The sequence below is a fragment of the Eretmochelys imbricata genome, chromosome 2 (assembly GCF_965152235.1).
Source record: "Eretmochelys imbricata isolate rEreImb1 chromosome 2, rEreImb1.hap1, whole genome shotgun sequence".
Classification (NCBI taxonomy): domain Eukaryota; kingdom Metazoa; phylum Chordata; order Testudines; family Cheloniidae; genus Eretmochelys; species Eretmochelys imbricata.
The window spans coordinates 56,318,941-56,338,424 of record NC_135573.1 but is presented as its reverse complement, the minus strand read 5'-3'; the positions used below and the strand labels follow the sequence as shown (position 1 = coordinate 56,338,424).

The following is a 19,484-nucleotide window of genomic DNA, read 5'->3' as shown; positions in this document are numbered from 1 at the left end:
ATCTTACTCAATACATCTAGTGAGAGCAATGCTTGAAATGTGCAAGTCAATTTGGTAAGTTAGATACTAGTAGTATTTGAACAGCTGAGGTTTGAGTCTCTCAAAGGTAGCAAAGGGTCTAAGCTCTCCCGTGGGGGTAGGTCCTCAGGTGCAGGGGTGACAGAATGCACATGGCATATACCCAGGCACAGATGAATCAAGCTGCTCACATTATGATATGTTAAAGATCATGAGACTGAACACTGGAAACAAGCAAAAATAATAGGCTTTGATGGCGCTTTCATTTGCAAATATCTAATTTACCCTGATAGAATACAGGAAACTGGCATTTGGGTATAATGCCAGAATGTTTCAGACACAAAGCAGGTGAAGTTAACTACACCAAAAACTAGCTAACATGAAACAAATGCAAAAATTGGATTTGTGACGAAATTCAGTTGGCTGTTCTAAATTGAACCTACATTGTTGTATGCAGTGTTGTTGTAGCCCTGATGGTCACAGGATATGAGAGAAACAAGGCGGCTGAAGTAATATCTTTTATTGGACCAACTTATGTTAGTGAGAGAGGCACAGAGGTTTTCCTCAGATCAGTTGTGAAGGTGTGAAGTTTGAAAGCTTGTTTTGTTTAAGCCAGCTTTAAGGGGGCTTTGTTTTGCTAGTGATGCAAACCCGCCCCAATGGGAAAATGGTGCTGTCCCTGTCTATGCTGTAATACAATCACTGCTAAATTAGTAGGAGTTTCGTTTATTGCAGATTGCATTGTATTTTATTTAATACAATTTATTAATTTATTAAATTTATTAAAATAATTTAATTATTGTACAATTTATTGCAGATTGCATTGTATTTTATTATTTTTGCAATGTATTTGGCATTGGTGCTAGTGAAGACATCAGCGTTGGATCTTTCCTTGGCACCATCTTCTCCACTAGTCTTAGGCATCACCTGTCTGCTTGATAGGGCGCTGGCTTGTCCACTAGCAGGATTCTGAAACTCGTGTCCTTGGGGTCTGACACAACCTCTGACAATTTCGTGACGTGAATGCTTCTAGCAGAGAACAACAAGTTGCTTGGGATATGTGATTTCCCCAGAAGTAATACCTACTGTGTGCCGCCTTTAGGGGGGATTAGTCCATTGCTGGATAATCAGGGCTTGAAGCTCCCAGGTTTCAAGTCTGCCATACTAAAGAGCCCTGTAAGGGGAGGTCTGACCAGAAGAGTTCAGTCCAGAGATGACAGATTAGTTAACAGTGGTTGAATGTAGGAGATCAAAAGTAGTTCTAGAGACTTTGGAAGGTTTTGAAGTTCAGCCTGAAACTAAGAGCTAAGAACTAGTGTGTTGGATGCTTGTCAGGTTCTGTCTGACTGCCACAGACTGTAAAAGGGAACTGAGGAAGAGTTGCCCTGCCCTTTATGTCCTCATGTGAGAGTAGGACGCAGCACAGGGCATACTGATATTAAAAAACACCACCACCTCAGGTGTGCCTCATGTGCACACCTTCAGTGGGATCCACAATGCTGCATATGCAATGAAGAACTGGCACCTATTTGGCATTCACTGGTGGTGCAAAAAGAGTATAATTTATTGTAGTTTGGCATTTTGCAAGGACCAAATTCAGCTCCTCCTGCAAGGAAATAAAGCACCGGAGGAAAGGCGATCTGTGCTTGTGTACACCAGGGCTGAATTTAGCCCTGTTGGAGCCAACGCAGGGTAATTAAATTAGGTAGGGCCATCTTTATCTAATATCCTCCTGATAATTTCTTTTCCTCTTCTGCCACATCACATGTGAATTATACATCACTTTAGGCATCTAACTCAAACTTTTAAAATATCAAGAACTCGCAGTTAGCCACTTCAATAAGTGGTCTGATTTTCAGAAGTGCTGAGCATCCACAGCTTTCTTTTGAGTAAGTATGAAAATCAGACTGCTTATTTGGGTGTCTCAATATGGAATATTATTGGGTGCCTTAATATGGAATATGGTGCTCAATTTTAAGCACCCAGGTTTGAATAATCTGGCCCTTTTAATGCTAACACAGTACATGTTGCCCTACTTCGCTCCTTACATTGGCATGCCGGTCATTCTCAGTTTAAGAATTTATCCTGGAGACTTCTGTGGAAGTTACACCCACTTTCTCCTGATGGTCTTTGGATGAAATTGACCCAATAACTCTACAAAGGACACTTGTCTGTATCACTTGGTAATGTTCAGAGCTAATGCTATCTCTTTAGTCTATACAGCTATTTCTGGTCATTTCAGCTCTAATGAATGATTCTAGTTATATATTAAGTGACTGGGTTTGTAATTTATTGTAATAAGCCGCAATAGGACTATTCCACTCTCTCCACATCCTTTACTCCAATGATGCATATTAATTTATGTACTACTCACCAAAAGATGCTGTTTTGATCAATCCCCCCGCTTGCTTGCTTGCTCTCTGTTGTTACAATACCTTTTGGAAGAAAGGCATCATGTTTCCTAGCTGTAATTTTGGTTTCTGCACTTTCCAGGATGAAAGGTTACAGGTCAGACAAGCAGTGCTACTAATCACAGCAGAAAATATCCATGAAAGGCCTACCACTTTTTCTCTCTGATTCCTTATATGACATTTCCATAGTATGTGTGCAAGTGGAACAAAGCACATGTTGTTTAAGCAAGTTTCCAGAACAATGGTATTGCCTCTTAACAGTGGTAGGCTTATGTCAGAGAACAGAAGTTTTAAGGGGCAAGGAGCCAAACAGGTTAATAGGGAATATTATATGCTTTCAGCAATTAAGATACAAAAGCAGCTAGTCTACAACATGAAAAGGCATAGAAAATAAGGCAAGAATAACCAAACTGGGAATGTCTATGAAGTGGTGTAGCCAAAATAAAGAAAATTAAAATTACGAGTGGGGAAAAATAACTCTTTTCTTACAATTTCAGCCACAGGTGCTGGAACTAGGTGTGGGCGGGTGTGTGTGTGTGATGCTGCATCACCTGGCTTGAAGTGGTTCCCATTATATATAGGGTTTGCAGTTTGGTTCAATTACTCTCAGCACCCCCATTATTCAGATTGTTCCAGAACCCCTGATTTCACCAGGCAGGAAAGAAGGAATGTAACTAGAAGTTGTCTAAGTCTTTTCACTTGTGAATTGCAAAGTAGAGGAAGGTATAATGTGGTCTTACACAGGAGATAATTCCTGGAACTAATTTCTAGCAAAATGCAAAGTGACAACTAGGTTCTTCCATCAGTGAATGTTGTAGACATTTTCGATCAAAATTTCTAGGTAGAAGATCACCTTTTTTGTGTATTTCTAAAAAGGTGGAGAGTATTTCCACCTCAAAAGAGAACTCAAAGAGGATAGCATTCTTATGAGGGAATTTGAGCATTCTTCTATGAATAACAAGGTGTAAAAAGGGTGAACTCTTAACAGGTTAAGATGCTTTGTCTCAAAGTGTTGACTCATCTAGGAAGTCACCCAGGTGTAGTACTTACTGAGACTCTTCACAGATACATTGTCAAAACTTTGAAGACCCTAAAGACCACTGCACATCTAAATGAGGGGATTTTGTGTTGACCATGGAGCACAGTCTTGAACTACAAATACCTCTGATGGCAGTGTAGAGGTAAGAATACAAATCTATTGAGGAAGGTCCTTAATTGATGGAAATTGTGAACAATCAAATTGTGAATGGAAACCATCTCTAGGACACAACCTCATTTAACCATTTTAGGTCTGTTCCCCATCCTGGCCATATTGAGTGAGCAAAGAAAGATTTCTCACTGGCTCTGCTACTGCTCCTTGCCCTACTGACTCCAGTGAAAGCACCTTTCCTCCATCCTCATTTGTCCAGCCCACCCTATGCCTTTTGTAGAAATGATGAGGTCCATGGCCTCACTCCAGGAAGTTGATATCCAATTTGCCCTGCCTGACAATGTTCAGTGTATGCTCCTCTCCGTTTAAGGTGTCTGGCTTTGGCAGTGATTCCAGCCTAGGGCTGTCGTAATGTTCAGGGAGTGCAAAGTCTGTGCATATGACTGTTCCTGATGGTGGGCCAGAGATGTACACAGGTCCAGTTGGAAGCCAGAGGAGCAGGAGAACTTGTTTTTATCAAGATAAACTTACCACTACTAGATTAAAACTATATTTGAAACTGCACATTTAAATTTGGGAGAGCAGCCATTCTACTAGCAGGCACCAATGGTTTGTTTGTCTGTTTCTTTCTATATGATTGGCCAACAAAGTAGTAGTAAAGCTTCATGGCAGCAAGTTAATATATAGGATGACAAACAAAACTGCATTTCAAAGTTACAGTATCTTCTTATGTAAGCAATAAAGAACACCCACAGACATGAAAGACGTTAAATTGCTCTGAATGTATTTCTTTTAATATCAAACTTGTCTGCTTTAACACTCCTGAGGAATTGAGCCAGATTTGAAAACTGTCAGGAAAAATTATATCAGCCAAGTCACAAAATCTATTTGTCTCCCCTTTACCACAATGTAGGATCATTTAAAAAAACCTGAAATATTACTTGATAGTGTCCTCCCGTTTGTGTGTGTGCGTGTGTGTAATGGCCAAGACAAACTTTTGCATGAGCAGCTTGAGAGAGGTAACGTTTATATTCTGATCCTATGTGGGGAATCTTCTTTTTACAGTTTTTAGTTACATCAATCTTGTAAGGGATAAATTTGTACCTGGTCCCCAGAGGCAACAGAAATGGGCATTGTTAAAAAAATAAATTAGAAAGTCTTTACACAACATAAGAACCCTCCAGATACAAATACTATGTCACATGTGGGCAGCTTAACTGTTTAACTTATTTTCTTCTCTGGCTGCCATTCTGCTTGAGTGATTTCCTCCCCTCCACCCAGGTCTTCAAGTTCCCAACTATATCCATACACCAACAGTACATTTTATCCCTTCCAAAGGGCTGAACAGTAAAAAAATATCCCAGACCTGGAGTTGAAGGCAAGTCAGTCAGCAAGGCCCAGTTAAGGAACATATGTGCCTTTCTAAGGCTGGATATTCCTACCATTCCAGAGTAGTACATTCAGTGTCCTTTACCTTTTCTAGAATATGAAGGATTCATAGGACTTCCTGCTCCAGTATTTCATCTTGTTGCTGGACCAGGTATTCAGCTCTTCATTGAGTATGTGGGGAAGAAGACCAGGAGTTAACTATCCTGATGTTAGCATTTTTCAGATAAGGGAAGAGAGGTAATGATGAGGCTGAGTCAGAACACTGTTTTCAAGCTCTGTGGAAAGACTTTTGCACTGATTTTTTCTTTGACACTGTTGTCTATTGGCATTAAACAACTTGAGACTTTTGACAATATTTCCTTACTGAGCAAGAGTAACTAGTTGCCTATCCGGCTCTTGTGCAGGCATAGCAAATACTGGAAATCACCCAAAGAGCAGGAAAACAGGAGTGAAGGGGACAGACTGACCTTCACCATTCCAAACCGTGATAGCTATAGAGCAGCAAAACATAGCCCAGATTCCAAGACTGCAAACACAGGGTTTCAGTCTGTGGATCTGGAAGTTGAAATTCTTTGAAGATTCACACTTCAAAAACACATGGATAGGGTCAGATCCTGACCTGCCACTTGCAGGCATGTAGGACACAATAGGTATCTGCTGTACAGGTGAACAAGTCACAGAAAGGCTCCATGGGAAGGTTGTGTGCCTTATGAGCTTTGGTGCAGGTTTCTGCAGGAGTTCAATATTCTCCACCATACAGGTTGTTTATGATGGGCATTGAGCAGAGATGTGGCAGAGTTCACAGACACTCTGACAGTTCTTTGTCAGCTCTTGTGGCTGTGGAGCTATGCCACACACTTTGTCAGGAAATTCCTTCATGTGCTCTGCAGCCAATAGCTAGCCCCAAAAGATTTAAGCATTTTAGTAATTCAAGGTGACTTATTCTAACCTCACAGCACACAGAGATCCCCTTCTTACTTGAAAGAACACCAGTAATAATCCAAAAATTGGCTCTATCTGAAATACATTTGTATTTGTGCTAAAAGATGAATGTCTTAATATATCATCTGAAATATTGTTACTTGAGAGATTACCTTTGACGGTATTTAGCAAAATGTCGTATCACAAATATGGGTCAAGAACACGTAATGGGAAGAGTGCCTATGGCAGCATAATATTAGAGACATCACAATGTTGTATGTATACAGGGTTGAAAAAGTTTAGTATGCTACTAGACAGTAGTCAAGATCTCCCTCAATATTTTCACAGCAGATAATTTTGAATGCTTCCAAATGTTGAATCACAGAATATCAGGGTTGGAAGGGACCTCAGGAGGTCATCAGGTCCAACCCCCTGTTTAAAGCAGGACCAATCCCCAACTACATCATCCCAGTCAGGGCTTGTCAAGCCTGAGCTTAAAAACCTCTAAGGAAGGAGATTCCACCACCTCCCTAGGTAACACATTCCAGTGCTTCACCACCCTCCTAGTGAAAAAGATTTTTCCACTATCCAACCTAAACCTCCCCCACTGCAACTTGAGACCATTACTCCTTGTTCTATCATCTGGTACCACTAAGCCCTGGTTTACATTACAGGGTTAGGTCGAATTTAGCCGCGTTAGGTCGATTTTAAAATGAATGCATCTACACAACCAACCCTGTTCCGTCGACCTAAAGGGCTCTTAAAATCGACTTCTATATTCCTCCCCAGTGAGTGGAGTAGTGCTAAAATTGACCTTGCTGGGTCAAATTTGGGGTAGTGCAGATGCAATTTGACGGTTTTGGCCTCCGGGAGCTATCCCAGAGTGCTGCACCGTGACTGCTCTGGACAGCACTTAACTCCGATGCACTAGCCAGGTACACAGGAAAAGCCCTGGGAAATTTTGAATTTCATTTCCTGTTTGGTCAGCGTGGCGAGCTCAGCAGCACAGGTGACCATGCAGTCCCTCCAGAATTGCAAACGAGCTCCAGCATGGAGTGAAAGGGAGATACTGGATCTAATTGCTGTATGGGGAGAAGAATCTGTGCAGGCTGAACTCCGATCAAAAAGAAGAAATGCTAATATATATGCTGTGACGGGGCAAGGCCAGATGGCTATAGAAAAGTAGTGGGAAATAGATATATTAGCTCCAGGCTAAACAAATCCCTAGTACCAGGATAAGTGAAATGGCAGCTACTCCAGGTCAATTAAGACACCTGAGGCTAATTAAGAACTTTCCAGAAGGCAGGGAGAAGGCTAGGTTGATTGGGACACCTGAAGCCAATCAGGGGCTGGCTGAAACTAGTTAAAAGCCTCCCAGTTAGTCAGGTGGGTGTGCATGTCAGGAGCTGTGGGAGGAAGTTGCGCTGTGGGAGAGGCTGAGTAGTACACACCATATCAGGCATAAGGAAGGAGGCCCTGAGGTAAGGGTGAAGTGGAGCTTGAGGAAGTGAGGACTGCTGTGGGGGAAGTAGCCCAGGAAATTGTACATGTCATGTTTTTAAAAGGTCAGCTACCATAGCTGATACTATTAGGGACCCCGGGCTGGAGCCCGGAGTAGAGGGTGGGCCTGGGCTCCCCCGCCCCCCACCTTTGCCCCCTGATTAACCACTGAGACTGGGAGACAACAGAGACTATGCAAGGAAGGATAACTTTTCCTCACCTCCCTCGCTGGCTTATGATGAAAATGGCTCAGTAGACTGTGACCCTTGTCTCCAGAGAGAGAAGGGTTACGTGCAGGGTCACAGTGAGCCCCGAAGGCTAGCGAAATCCACCAGGAAACGCGGGACCCACGGAGGCAAGGACAGAGCTTTATCACAATGCCAAAATTGCACAGGGCATGGTGGAGAGAGGCTGCAACAGGGACACACAGCAGTGCTGCGTGACAGTTAAGGAGCTCAGGCAAGCCTACCAAAAGGCAAAGGAGGCAAATGGTTGCTCAAGGGTCAGAGCCCCATACATGCTGCTTCTATGATCAGCTGCATGGCATTCTAGGGGTGGGCCCTTCCACTACCCCACCACTGTCCTTGGACACCTGCAAGGGGGGAGTCTCACGCAACCGGGAGGAGGATTTTGTGGATGAGGAAGAGGAGAAGGAGCAGGAGGAGAATGTGCAGCAGGCAAGCGGTGAATCCGTTCTCCCTGGCAGCCAGGACCTTTTCATCACCCTGTAGACAATACCCTCCCAAGGCAGGATCCCCGACCCTGAAGGCAGAGAAGGCAGCTCTCATGAGTGCACATTTGTAACTACAGTACAGGGTTTAAAAGCAATAGCGTTTAATGTTTGATTTGCCCTGAAGACTTGGGATGCGTTCGCGGCCAGTACAACTACTGGAAAAATCTGTCAACATGTCTGGGGATGGAGCAGGAATCCTCCAGGGACATCTCCATGAAGCTCTCCTGGAGGTACTCTGAAAGCCTTTGCAGAAGGTTTCTGGGGAGGGCTGCCTTATTTCGTCCTCCCCAGAAACACTTTACCACGCCAAGCCAGTAGCAAGTAGTCTGGAATCATTGCAGTACAAAGCATGGCAGCGAATGGTCCTGGGTTTTGGTCACATTCAAGCAACATTCGGTCTTTATCTTTCTGTGTTAGCCTCAGGAGAGTGATATCATTCAAGGTCACCTGGTTGAAATAGGGGAATTTTTGTAAGGCAACAGTAAAAGGACCCCGTTCATGTTGGGTTGTTTGCGCTTGGCTAAAAGGGATCATTCCAGAGAATAGCTATGCGGCGGGGGGAGGGGTGAAGGGATCATCCCAGAGAAGAGCCAGGCGGTGAGGTGAGAGGAGATGTGTGCTGCACATCCACCTGAAAACCCAGCCCCTCCTTTTAAATGTGAAACCCAACCGGCATTGCTTGCTATGGGAAAGGATGGCGCTGCAGTTTGAAACCATTCCCACATGTTCTGAAGACGGAAGAAGCCAACCTCGCGTACCAAAAGGCTTACCATGGCTGCCTGGAAACTGAATTCTGTTGCCCAACCTTGCGTGATGTCACATACCGGCAGGCGCTCAATATAAAAGGCAAAATGCAACCTTGTACTGAAAGCACGTGTGCTGTCTGCTGTGAATTGCTTGATTCACTGTGAAAGAGTCTCCCTTTTGTTCTCAGAAATGTATCAACTTAAATTTTACTCTCCCTTTTTATCTCCCCCCAGGTGCAAATGTTTCTATGCTCCCCCTATCATCTCCATCCCTGAGGTTATTGCAGATTGGAAGATGAAAAAAAAAAAAAAACGCACTCGCGATGACATGTTTTCCGAGTTCATGCAGTCCTCCCGCACTGATAGGGCACAGCTTAATGCACGGAGGCATTCAGTGGCAGAGGCCAGGAAAGCATTAAGTGAGCACGAAGAGCAGAGGCAGGAGCCAATGCTGAGCCTAATGGGGGAGCAAACAGACATGATGAAGCGTCTGTTGAAGCTGCAGGAAAGCCAACAAGAACACAGACCTCCGCTGCATCCATTGTATAACCGCCTGCCTTCCTCCTCAAGTTCCATATCCTCCTCACTCAGATGCCCAAGAACGCAGAGGCAGGAGGCTCCGGGCACCCAGCCACTCCATTCCAAAGGATGGCCCAAGCAACAGAAGGCTGTCATTCAAACAGTTTTGATTTGTAGTGTGGCTACAATAAGCAATGTACCCTTGTTCTTCACTCCTCCCGCACCCCACCCCACCCAGGCTACCTTGTCCATTATTTCATTTTTTTTAATTAATAAAGAAAGAATGCATGTTTTCAAAACAATAGTTACTTTATTTTGAAGGGGGGAGGGTGGTTGGCTTACAGGGAATTAAAATCAACAAAGGGGGAGGGTTTGCATCAAGGAGAAACACACACAGCTGTCATACCGTAGCCTGGCCAGTCATGGAACTGGTTTTCAAAGCTTCTCTGATGTGCAGCGCACCTAGCTGTGCTCTTCTAATCACCCTGGTGTCTGGCTGCTCAAAATCAGCCACCAGGCGACTGCCTCAACCTCCCACCCCGCCATAAATGTCTCCCCCTTACTCTCACAGATATTATGGAGCACACAGCAAGCAGCAATAACAATGGGAATGTTGGTTGCGCTGAGGTCTAACCTAGTCAGCAAACAGCGCCAGTGAGCTTTTAAATGTCCAAAGGCACATTCTACCACCATTCTGCACTTGCTCAGCCTATAGTTGAACTGCTCCTTACTATTGTCCAGGCTGCCTGTGTACGGCTTCATGAGCCATGGGAGCAAGGGGTAGGCTGGGTCCCCAAGGATAACTATTGGCATTTCAACATCCCCAACGGTAATTTTCTGGTCTGGGAAGTAAGCCCCTTCTTGCAACTGCTCGAACAGCCCTGAGTTCCTAAAGATGCGAGCGTCAGGCACCTTTCCCGGCCATCCCACGTTGATGTCGGTGAAACGTCCCTTGTGATCCACCAGTGCTTGCAGCACCGTTGAGAAGTACCCCTTGTGGTTTATATACTCGTTGTCAAAGTGGTCCAGTGCCAAGATAGGGATATGTGTTCCATCTATCGCCCCACCACACTTAGGGAACCCCATTGCAGCAAAGCCACCCAGTAGGACCTGCACATTTCCCAGAGTCACTACCCTTGATAGCAGAACATCAGTCACTACTCTTGATAGCCAAGTAGCATTGGCTACTTGGATCACAGGAGTCCCCACAGTAGACTTGCCCACTCCAAATTGATTTCCGACTGACCGGTAGCAGTCAGGCGTTACAAGCTTCTACAAGGCTATCGCCACTCGCTTCTCAACAGTCATGGCAGCTCTCATCTTGGTATTCCTGTGCTTCAGGGCAGGGGAAAGCAACTCACAAAGTTCAAGGAAAGTGGCCTTATGCATGCAAAAGTTTTGCAGCCACTGTGAATCATCCCATATCTGCAACACTAAGCGGTCCCACCAGTCTGTGCTTGTTTGCCGGGCCCAGAATTGGCATTCCACTGTATCAACCAGTCCCACTGCCACCATGATGTCCCAATTGCCACAGCCCGTGCTTTCAGGAACGTCTGTGTCCATGTCCTCATCACATTCGTCTTTGTGCTGACGTCTCTTAGCCCAGTCCTGCACATACTCCAGGATAATGTGTGAGGTGTTCACAATGCTCACAACAGCAGCGATGAGATGAGTGGGCTCCATGCTTGCCATCATATGGTGTCTGCACAAGTAACCCAGAAAAAAAGGTGCGAAACAATTGTCTGCCATTGCTTTCGTGGAGGGAGGGAGGGGAGACTGATGACATGTACCCAAAACCACCCTCGACAATGTTTTTGACCCATCAGGCATTGGGAGCTTAACCCAGAATTCCAATGGACAGTGGAGACTGCGGGAACTGTGGGATAGCTACCCACAGTGCACCGCTCTGAAAGTCGATGCTAGCCACGGTATTGAGGACACACTCCACCGACTTAATGCGCTTAGTGGGGACATACGCAATCGACTGTATAAAATAGATTTCTAAAAATCAACTTTCAAAAAATAGACCTGATTTTGTAGTGTAGATATACATGAGGCCTCACCAATGCCGAAGAGAGGGGAATGATCACGTCCCTCGATCTGCTGGCAATGTTCCTACTTATACAGCCCAAAATGCCATTAGCCTTCTTGGCAACAAGGGCACACTGTTGACTCATATCCAACTTCTCATTCACCGTAACCCCTAGGTCTTTTTCTGCAGAACTGCTGCCTAGCCACTTGGTTCCTCATCTGTAGCAGTGCATGGGATTCTTCCTTCCTAAGTGCAGGACTCTGCACTTGTCCTTGTTGAACCTCATCAGACTTCTTTTGGCCCAATCCTCCAATTTGTCTAGGTCCCTCTGTATCCTATCCCTACCCTCCAGCGAATCTACCACTCCTCCCACTTTAGTGTCATCTGCAAACTTGCTGAGGGTGCAATCCACGCCATCCTCCAGATCATTAATGAAGATATTGAACAAAACCGACCCCAGGACCGACCCTTGGGGCACTCCGCTTGATACCGGCTGCCAACTAGACATGGAGCCACTGATCACCACCCGTTGAGCCCAACGATCTAGCCAGCTTTCTATCCACCTTATAGTCCATTCATCCAGCCCATACTACTTTAACTTGCTGGCAAAAATATTGTGGGAGACCATATCAAAAGCTTTGCTAATGTCAAGGAATAACACATCCACTGCTTTCCCCTCATCCAGAGAGCAAAGTTATCTCATCATAGAAGGCAATTAGGTTAGTCAGGCATGCCTTCCTCTTGGTGAATCCATGCTGACTGTTCCGGATTACTTTCCTCTCCTCGAAGTGCTTCAAAATGGATTCCTTGAGGACCTGCTCCATGATTTTTCCAGGGACTGAGGTGAGGCTGACTGGCCTGTAGTTCCCCGGATCCTCCTTCTTTCCTTTTTTTAAAAGATGGGCACAACACATTAGCCTTTTTCCAGTCATCCAGGACCTCGCCCGATCGCCATGAGTTTTCAAAGATAATGGCCAACGGCTCTGCAATCACATCCGCCAACTCCTTTAGCACCCTCAGATGCAGCGCATCCAGCCCCATGGACTTGTGCTCATCCAGCTTTTCTAAATAGTCCTGATTCACTTATTTTTCCATAGAGGGCTGGTCACTTCCTCCCCATGCTGTGCTGCCCAGTGCAGTAGTCTGGGAGCTGATCTTGTTCGTGAATTACAGATCTAAATGCTGTAGGAGGCCTTGAGGAACACTGGAGCCTTGTAATACTCTCCAGTGGACTTGCAGTCTATAAAGCAGATAATGGACTACATGCTGACAAAAGTTATTCTGTGGCAGATATGATCTTGCTCTAATATTGTTCCTGATGTGTAAATGAAGAGTATCCAGATTCTTCAGAAAAAATGGGAAAAGAAACTCTTCAAAGAAAATTTTCAAAAACCTTGCCCCCATATATATTGATGCTTGCATAAAATAGGAAATAGATAAAGCCATTAATCTGTCATCTAGCAATATAGCTTTAAACAGTTTTTATTGCATCCTTGTGCACTATGGGTGTTAGCATTCTGTGGTATGTGTAACGCAGGTCAATAAAACGAAGAGTCTGTTATACACATGCTTTATGGCTGTAATCACATAGGTTGTGTTGCAATATTGTGACCTTATGGTATGCGCCGGTGGCCTTTGTAAGGCCCTGTGTATCACAAACTCCACATAAAGTTTCACCTTCTGTAGAAATCTCTACAACATACCTAGAAGAAGTACGTCCCATGATAAACTACATAGTCCCCATTTTGGGATGCTTCTAGTATAATGTGATATAACAACAATGGTAAAGTAGGGCTTGGTCCACACTTAAAATGTAGGTTGACATAGCTACGGTGCGCAGAAGTCTCAAAGAGCCACACCCCTGATGCTATGCTGACCTAAACCTCACTGTAGACACAGCTAGGTCAACAGAAGAATGCTTCTGTTGAACTACCTACTGTTGTGTTCCTACATAATCATCATGATGTTCCCATTATGCCTCTGGCGTTTAGGGCAGCGACGCAGCTCCTCCACTCCTGTCTGTTCTGGCAAGTCTTTCAATGGTTCCCCGAACCACTGAAAGACTCTACAACAAGAGAGGTTTCAGAGTAACAGCAGTGTTAGTCTGTCTTTGCAAAAAGAAAAGGAGTACTTGTGGCACCTTAGAGACTAACCAATTTATTTGAGCATGAGCTTTCGTGAGCTACAGTTCACTTCATCGGATGCATACCGTGGAAACTGCAGTAGACATTATATACACACAGAGACCATGAAACAATACCCCCTCCCACCCCACTGTCCTGCTGGTAATAGCTTATCTAAAGTGATCACTAAGTTGGGCCATTTCCAGCACAAATCCAGGTTTTCTCACCCTCCGCGCCCCCCCCCCCCCCCAAACTCACTCTCCTGCTGGTAATAGCCCATCCAAAGTGACCACTCTCTTCACAATGTGTATGATAATCAAGGTGGGTCATTTCCAGCACAAATCCAGGTTCTCTCACTCCCTCACCCCCCTCCAAAAAACCACACACACAAACTCACTCTCCTGCTGGTAATAGCTTATCTAAAGTGATCATTAAGTTGGGTCATTTCCAGCACAAATCCAGGTTTTCTCACCCTCCGCCCCCCCCCCCCACTGCTGGCAATAGCCCATCCAAAGTGACCACTCTCTTCACAATGTGTATGATAATCAAGGTGGGCCATTTCCTGCACAAATCCAGGTTCTCTCACTCCCTCACCCCCCTCCAAAAACCACACACACAAACTCAATCTCCTGCTGGTAATAGCTTATCCAAAGTGACCACTCTCCCTACAATGTGCATGATAATCAAGGTGGGCCATTTCCAGCATAGATCCAGGTTTTCTCACCCCCCCACCCCCATACACACACAAACTCACTCTCCTGCTGGTAATAGCTCATCCAAAGTGACCACTCTCCCAAGAGAAAAACCCTTCCTTTGCTGTAGGTTGTGTCTACACTATGGGGTTATACTGAGATAGATACGGCGCTGTAGTTATGTTGTAGGCACGGCCTAAGAGTAATTTACAGCACAGGGAAACAGAAATGCTGACTGAGGATAGTGGTCTATAGTTTAAACAGGAATTTCAGAACTTTTCAACCCTAAACCCTATAAGTATTATTGAAGTTTGAGAATTTAAAAAAAAAATAATTATATCATATTCTTAACTGTGCTGTCCTAACAGAATATGGTTGCATTAAAAGGGAATGAAACTGTTGAAGTGGGGTGTCACTATTACTAATATAAAAATCCTGTTTTCACTGTATTAGCTAACAAACAACAAATCACTTAATTGATAAGTTAATCAAGGGATTGCTAACTTTTTCACGTATATATTACTGGTTCTTATCTTACATTCTTCTAAAAGACAACAGATGATCAAATCAATCTCCTGTACCCAAACAAGAATAAACTATCTCAAAAAATTTCCACTTAACAGTTAAAGGATTTAAAATTAAATTTATTTTAATGAGTGCACAAATACCGATTTATATACAACAGAATTAGGACCATCTTGTATACATTCACTTCACCTCGGTGTTATAAGTCCCATTCAATAACTAAGTAGTAAAACAATATTAACCCATTTTAGAAAAATATAATAAAGATCATGCTTTGCTTGCAGCTATTCAGATGACGTGGAAAACCAGGTTATGGCTGATGAGATGGAAAGAGTGATCACCATAGCAACAATCTACCACTTAACAATGAAGGGGGAAGGGCAGATCATCCTTTCCTAATTGCCCATGTAAACAATTTAGTTCAAAATCATTAAGTGTTAACTTCTTTATTTAATACTCTTTCACCTGAGGAAGACATTTAATGAAAAATGCACATGGTACTCCTAATACTAAGAGGACATATGTTGATCTTATCCACAATGGAACCCATTTCATGGCAACAGATCCAGTACTTAGAGAAAAATTATAATTTTCATTAAACACACACACTTGTATTTTTGAATAGTTGAACTTTCCCCCCTGGAATGCTAGTCTGACTTAGGGCTCCTCCACACTTAAAACGCTGCAGCGGTGCAGTTGCAGCAGTGTAGTGAACACTCTACACACGCCAACGGCCGGGGTTCTCCCATCGCCATAGGTAATCCACCGCCTCGAGAGGTGGCGGCTAGGTGGATGGGAGAATTATCCCGTGCTGTCTACACTGAGGATAAGTCAGTTTAACTGCATCGCTCAGGGGTGTGCTTTTTTCACACCCCAGTGGGACATAGTTATATCGACCTAATTTCCCAGGCTTTGTCTGTACTGGCACTTCGTCAGCAAAACTTCTGTCGTTCAGGGGCTTTAAAAAAACACCCCCCTGAATGACAAAAGTTTTAGCAACGAAGAGTGCCGGTGTGAACAGAAGCACTGTCGGCAGAAGCACTCTTCTGCCGACAAAGCCGCTGTCGCTCGTGAGGGGTAGAAGTTTTTTCTCATCAGGAAAACTCTCTCCTGCCAACAAACAGCAGCTACATTGCATGTCTTTTAGCGGCATGGCAGTGTAGCCATAGCCCTAGCGTAGGCCAGGCCTGAGAGAGAGAAAAAATTGCTCTGGTCAGGTAGAAAAAGCCCTGCTGGTTTAATTAACAATGTACAACTTATTCATTTTCAAGTTTCTAATACAGTGGCTCTCAAACTTTTGTACTGCTAACCCCTTTCACACAGCAAGTATCTGAGTGAGACCCCCCCTTATAAATATATAAAAAAGCGTTTTTAATTTAACGCCATTATAAATGCTGGAGGTGAAGTGGGGTTTGGGGTGGAGGCTAACAGCTTGCAACCCCCCACATAATAATCTTGTGAACCCCCTGAAGGGTCACGATCCCGTTTGAGAACAGCTGGTCTAATATATGTGTTTATTGCTATTGAAAACTGTATGGTTAAGAAGTTCCAGCTTTTATCACACAGCTTTTGTTGTACACAAAGTTATTTTAAAATCTTTAAAACAAAAGGAATATAGATTCCTTTTTTTTTCTAGTGACAGATATGTATACGCCCTCACAACAGTAATTGTCTGACATTACCCTGATTACTTTTAGAAGTTCTGATTAGGAAACTGATTTTCTCTAAACTCTTGCAAGTTAGTTTGTATCTTAAACATTTACTGTTTTTATACTAGTTTCCCTCCCCTCACCCATAACATCTTGGAAACCTTAAACTTAAATTGTTTTAAATCTAATTGGTCTTTCTTTGTTCTGTAAGTGTTATTCAGGTGCATCAGCATGCTGACACCATCATATTCATGCATTGCTCAGAAGCCTATTGCGCTCATCTCCAATCACTCTCTAAATGCCTAATCCAAGGTACTTTGAAGTCAATGGGAAAACTCACCCTGCCTTCAGTGGGAGATATAGGTGCTCAGCACTTCTGAAAAATCAGACCACATATTTAAAGGCCTAACTTTTGGCACTCATGTTTGAAAATTTTGGCCTAAATAACTTGGCAAATATCAAAACGCGAAGTGGCAGAGATGGGGATGGACCCAGATATCCCAACTTAGTTCTGTGCCTTAACAACAAGATCACTTTTCCTCAGTTCCTATCCTGTAGTCACATACTTCCTACCATTCAAATATCAGAGCTCAATTCTGCCCTCTGCAATTTTCAATGAAGAAAATCATGCTACTATGGTCAGACCTAGGATTCCTGAGCAATTTCCATTCTTTCATCTCATACATGTCCTGACACACTGTTTATCCCAAGATATTTCCCATATAGTGCCCTCCTGCAATTCTCTGCCACTGCATCAAAACGCCTTATCCAAATTTTCCTTTGCAGCAACATCCACCCATCAGCTAGCAATTTCTCTTTGCCATCTCCAATGAACTAAATGTCCAGATCAAATCCCCTCCACCAGCAACAAAACCTAACACTTGAATCAATCCCCATCACAGAACAACCTCCACTCCAGCCCAATTTATTTTCTTATTCCAAACAAACACCAGGAGAACAGATTCCTCTCCTTAGACCTTCATGGGTAGAGGGGAAGCCATTACTCGTTCTCCTGTGGGGAAGGGAGAGAAGGGAAAGAAGGAGTGGGGCTTCTTACTGCAGTACATTCTTCATAGAGAACAGTTCTCCCCACAAATATTTCAGGTAACTGCCCATATTGCCTGACAACCCTCCCTTATAACTCACTGATGGGAAAAAACCTGTAGGGCGGGCCTTATGGTGCTAACCACTTCAAGGCGGCACTGGCCAGTAATTTACATATGCAGGATGATGGTTTATACTATAAATACCAGCAATAATTTTTCTTGCCACACTTTCCTCACCCGAAACACCAAGAAAGAGAAAAAAAATTTCAAATGAATAAAAAGGAAGAAAATCAAAGTATATTCTGATTTACACTGTTACATTTGGAATAATTCCATTGTCCTTCGTAAGGTACCTCCAGATTTATATCTGTGAAAAAAGAACAGAATTTGGCTTTTGTTTTGCATATGAAATATGTAAATGGAATAACTTATGATATTTAAATGTTAAGCCTAAACTCTCAGACAATGTCCCTTTGTATTTACTATGGCAGACTAACAATGTGCAGCGTATAGAACAGGATATTCCAGTTTAACAGAGTTCAGTTTTCGAGTTTAGTTACCTGTGCTAAAGCAAACTGGCACGTGTGTGCCTAAAATAGGCAGGATCTGTACACTATATATCAGGCAAAGTCAGAAAATTGTATTCCAGATGTTTAAAAGTGCATATGCCCACTGTACAAGATTGGATCTTGCACAGAATCTTGAATAGATTAAATAAATAAAATGACAAAATGGATATTTCTCTGTTGGATCTCATTCAATAATTTAAGTACTGTGCAGGGAGAGAACAGAATTGATATAGCAGTTTTGGAAAACCAAAAGTAGAAAATCCTAACATACTCAATCTATTTTCATAGATGATAGAAGGAAAATCATTAAAATCTGATTATTTTAAGAACATGAAAGCAAACATGAGCATGACAAATACAGTACTTTTTACTGCCGGAGATGCAGTATTCACAACTGAGAAAAAATGCCTTTAACATAAGCCATGACAGAGAAAATATATGTGTGCTTTGTTGGTATACAGATGATGAATAAACTGCCCAATACATAATATACTTTAAGATATTAGTATACAGTATGGTACAAAAGATAAATTATAGATGATAATGTCTCTATTCATTAATCAAGCAGGGCTTGAAGTCAGAGGTGGCAAGGAACATTTACAATTCACAAGTATTGTATGTAGTCTAATGAGCCAGTGAAAATATAGCTTTGATTGTGGCAAAATTATGTGCTTCAATCTTGGCAGAAAAATATCTTGATTAGTAGGTGCCCATTTTTTTTTTTTTTTTTGCTGGGCTGGGATCATACTTCTGCTTGTAACTGCCCAGTTCTAACCCTCTCTATTCTTAGCAGAGGAAATGAAGGGTTTTTAAAAAAATTAAAAATAAGTTCAAAATGTATTTTTTTAATAGTCAAAGGAAATGTTCAGCCCAAATTCTTCCTTTTATATATTAGAAAATGATTATTACAAAGAAAGCACGGTAGAAAGAATAGTTTAGAAAAAAATCAGGTCAGACACATCCACTTAAAACAAAAATTGGTGGTGAAGTATTTTTTCTAAGTACATTTTAGTATAAAACTATAGTGATTATGTCCTTAAAATACATTGGTGTCCAAAGATAGGAGCTCTATATCTATCTTGACTGCTTCCTAATTGGAAATCTGCTAAAAAAGTATTCCAAGCTAAAACCTGACACACATGATGAAAATCTTGTAATTTAGTAACTCAGGGAAACATGAGATTTCTGTGAGATAGAAAATGATAAGAACTAAATAATTAGTTCACTGTGAAGATGAAAGAGATTATTATGCAAGATTGACTCACTAAGAATATACATACAAAAGTTTGAGAATCCAATGCACTGATGTTTCAGGATAGTTTCAGTATAATAAATTGAACTTTCATAAAAATCAATCTCACTGCCAAACTGCAGTCATTAATCCCTTGCTTTATGAAACTTCTGTCAATAGTAAAAATCTGATGAACAGAATCACTCACCTTTAAAGTTCAAATACTAAAT

At 42.7% G+C, this 19,484-nt stretch overlaps 1 protein-coding gene across 9 annotated transcripts in view; it reads right to left on the bottom strand.

The window, feature by feature from the left end:
- JPH1 (junctophilin 1) overlaps positions 1 to 19,484 on the bottom strand; it is a 146,551-nt gene that overhangs the window by 82,685 nt on the left and 44,382 nt on the right. The window contains exon 3 of one of the 9 annotated variants that reach the window (XM_077810120.1): positions 17,740 to 17,821. The exons of the other annotated variants lie outside the window; for them this stretch is intronic. Coding sequence (XP_077666246.1) covers positions 17,770 to 17,821 — 52 coding nt within the window. The 3' untranslated portion in view covers positions 17,740 to 17,769. Of the gene's footprint in view, positions 1 to 17,739; positions 17,822 to 19,484 lie in introns of those variants that run through there. 9 annotated transcript variants of the gene reach the window in all.